Genomic DNA, 2,771 nt, shown 5'->3' with positions numbered 1-2,771 from the left:
ATATGTGTATAAGTGTATATTCATACGAGTATGCATGATAGTATACAAAGGCTCACGTTTCGCCCATTCGTTACCATTATCAGTCCTCAGCCGATGCAACACCTACTGCGGACAATGAGAACGAACTGCACGCATTGCTAAACCAGAAACACAACTCATGGGGCGATGCATTGCAGGTGAGTTGTTGTATGCTCTCTGGTAGTGTCCTATTGACAACTATACAGTATGAATATGCGAGAACATCGGCGTCAAAAAAATATAATCCAAATATTGTGTTCATATTGTCATTGATGTAGCAGCATGTTCGTCTGTAAAACCCTTATCAATCATTCTAAATACCGAATTGTATGATATTGAATACGTATACTTTTGATCGATACTTTTAATGTGGGTTATGTATTTTTGGGTGACTGGATACACGTATGTGACACCCAAAAGGCTCTTCAAGAATACGTTCACTCAACATAGTCTTCCGTTTGCTTATATTTTGCCAAATATTCGCTTGTTCGTCTACCTTCTGAACACACCTATATTGTACAGAGTTCACTCAAATTAAATGTATAACCGCCACGCACAGGTGTGGATTGAATACAGAAGTATGACGCCCAACCCGGCAATCCCCCTCCCCGAGTGTCTGGATAACATGACACCCATACGTGCACTAGGACACGATGTCAGTACTGCCCTGGAGATGGTGCATTACCTGTGTAACGAGGTGGCCTCGACCGAAGAGTTCCGGTACGTAATCGGTGCGCCGTGAGGAGAACTAACAACACATATTTTTATCTTACTGTGCATATGTTGTGCTTTTATGTATGCCTCTGTGTATGTGTGTGTGTGCGTGTGTGTGTGTGCGTGTGTGTGTGTGTTTAGAAACCTTTTTTTGAGCCTGTTTTTGCGGGTGTATCCCCTATCTCTGCATAGACACCGCCGGCGTTAGTGTCTGAGCTCTATTTAAATATCCACACATAAATGAAATTATTTTCATACTGTTGCGCCAAGAACTCTATTGTGATCCATACAATACTCCCGTATCTCGGGGTGAAAGACCTGCTTTGATGCCATTGATATGCTCTGTTAATATCGTCCATATATTCAGAAGCTAAAAGATGTGTAAATGGCATACTTGAGCAGTGATTTTGGGTGAATGAATGTCCATCGTTATTCCGTACAGATCTCTACTGCAATACGTAGATCGTGTGCTTGACTTATCCAATCGCAATTGTAGTTGCCCGTACTTCGACGTATAGGAACTAACTGTTCAATTCCTTACTGAAAAGGCCATTTTGGACTTCCGTATTGTATACTAACTTGCTACATATGTAGAAGTTGCTACGTTTACGTACACAATTACACAGTACAAATCGCTTTGTATCGGGCTGCGTTGATATTCATGTATTCCCACATTCCATACTCCCATAAACAAATTTCAACCCACCCGCTATTCGGATTCTATTAAAAGCATTCGAATAGAACTATAGGTGCATACTTTCTGAATCAATCTATATAGTGACTGACAAACGGACGACTGTCATTCTATTTTTAGCACGCACATCGATGAAATGAGGGAAAATCTACGGATACTCAACGCTGAACACCGAGCAGATGTCAGCGAATACAGGAAGATGCTCAGGGAGGAGGAGAAGGAACGGAAGAAACAGAATATGGAAGAGGATAGTGGCAGGTACGGTTTTTTTACGGGGGTGTGAGTATAGGAGAAGGGAAGGAAGAAACAGAACATTAGAAGTGGATAGTGGCGGGCTCGTTTAAATTGTGTATTCTGTTATTTCCCAGTACATTTTCAGTACGTGCATATTCTTACGAATGACAATCGATGCATTTGTGTTCGCTGGAGTGTATACACATGTGTTATTGATTTATAGTGTTGCGCCAAAAACTCTATTGTGATCCATACATGGGTTTGATTTTGAGTGCCCTAATGCGGCTCTGTGCTGTTCTCGAACTTACTGACTGGTGGATCTCATATTTATTGCACTCTATTTTGAAATTGTTTATATATAATTTCTTATGTCCATTCCTGAATGATTAGTGATTCCGACTCGGACGACGATGGAGGCTCCTCCGACGACGACAGTGGACAACCGAAGAAAAAGTGAGTTTGAATTCAAGTCAAAGGCTGTATGAGTGTTAAGTCTATCTATATAGTCGAACAGTCTGAAGTCGAGTTGCCTATGCACTGTTTACTTATGTAATAGTACACCAAAGGAATACCATATCATCTTGCCCACTTCGTCCTATATCCGGGGCGTTTGCTGTATTGGCGTTCCTGGTCAATTTAAAAAACAAACAAACCAGAATTCGAGTTTAATTTGTGTGTGTATTTTTGTGCATTATTCTTCATTCAGAGCTAAGGTGGAGCGTGCGGACGACTCACAAACCATGGAGGAGCCAGATATTCTTGCAAAGGCGGGAGCGTCCCGCCGAGAGATGCTAGAGTACAAACGAATGATGCGCGAGGTGTGTCTTTAGGCCTTTTTTTTTTTTGCGTCGTCTCAAACTTCGAAAATATGTGGGTGTAGTAATTCATTCACCACCACTGATGCGAATTATTTCAGAATCAGTGGACTCAGAAATGCAAATAGCAGTTAAATGTTCTGCTATCGTTATAATTCGTATATTGTGTAGTATATCCAACTTATGAAAAACTTGTCTGATTGTGACCACGATATGTTATGACCAGTAAACACATTTATAAGTTCCTGTGGACATGCTAGCACCTTATTTTACATCATATCAAATTTGACTATAGT

The 2,771-nt window shown here is 40.9% G+C and overlaps 1 protein-coding gene across 1 annotated transcript in view; it reads left to right on the top strand.

Annotated features, from left to right (window-relative positions):
• Positions 1 to 2,771, top strand: part of SARC_10175 (hypothetical protein) — a gene marked incomplete at its 5' end in the record, with an annotated part of 12,495 nt that overhangs the window by 6,255 nt on the left and 3,469 nt on the right. Inside the window, 5 exons of the mRNA XM_014295791.1 lie at positions 91 to 176; positions 578 to 738; positions 1,547 to 1,684; positions 2,051 to 2,113; positions 2,367 to 2,478. Of these exons, the coding sequence (XP_014151266.1) occupies positions 91 to 176; positions 578 to 738; positions 1,547 to 1,684; positions 2,051 to 2,113; positions 2,367 to 2,478 (560 nt within the window). The remainder of the gene's footprint in view (positions 1 to 90; positions 177 to 577; positions 739 to 1,546; positions 1,685 to 2,050; positions 2,114 to 2,366; positions 2,479 to 2,771) is intronic.

The sequence above is a fragment of the Sphaeroforma arctica genome, assembly GCF_001186125.1.
Source record: "Sphaeroforma arctica JP610 unplaced genomic scaffold supercont1.1161, whole genome shotgun sequence".
Classification (NCBI taxonomy): Eukaryota; class Ichthyosporea; order Ichthyophonida; genus Sphaeroforma; species Sphaeroforma arctica.
This window is presented reverse-complemented; position numbering and strand designations above follow the sequence as displayed.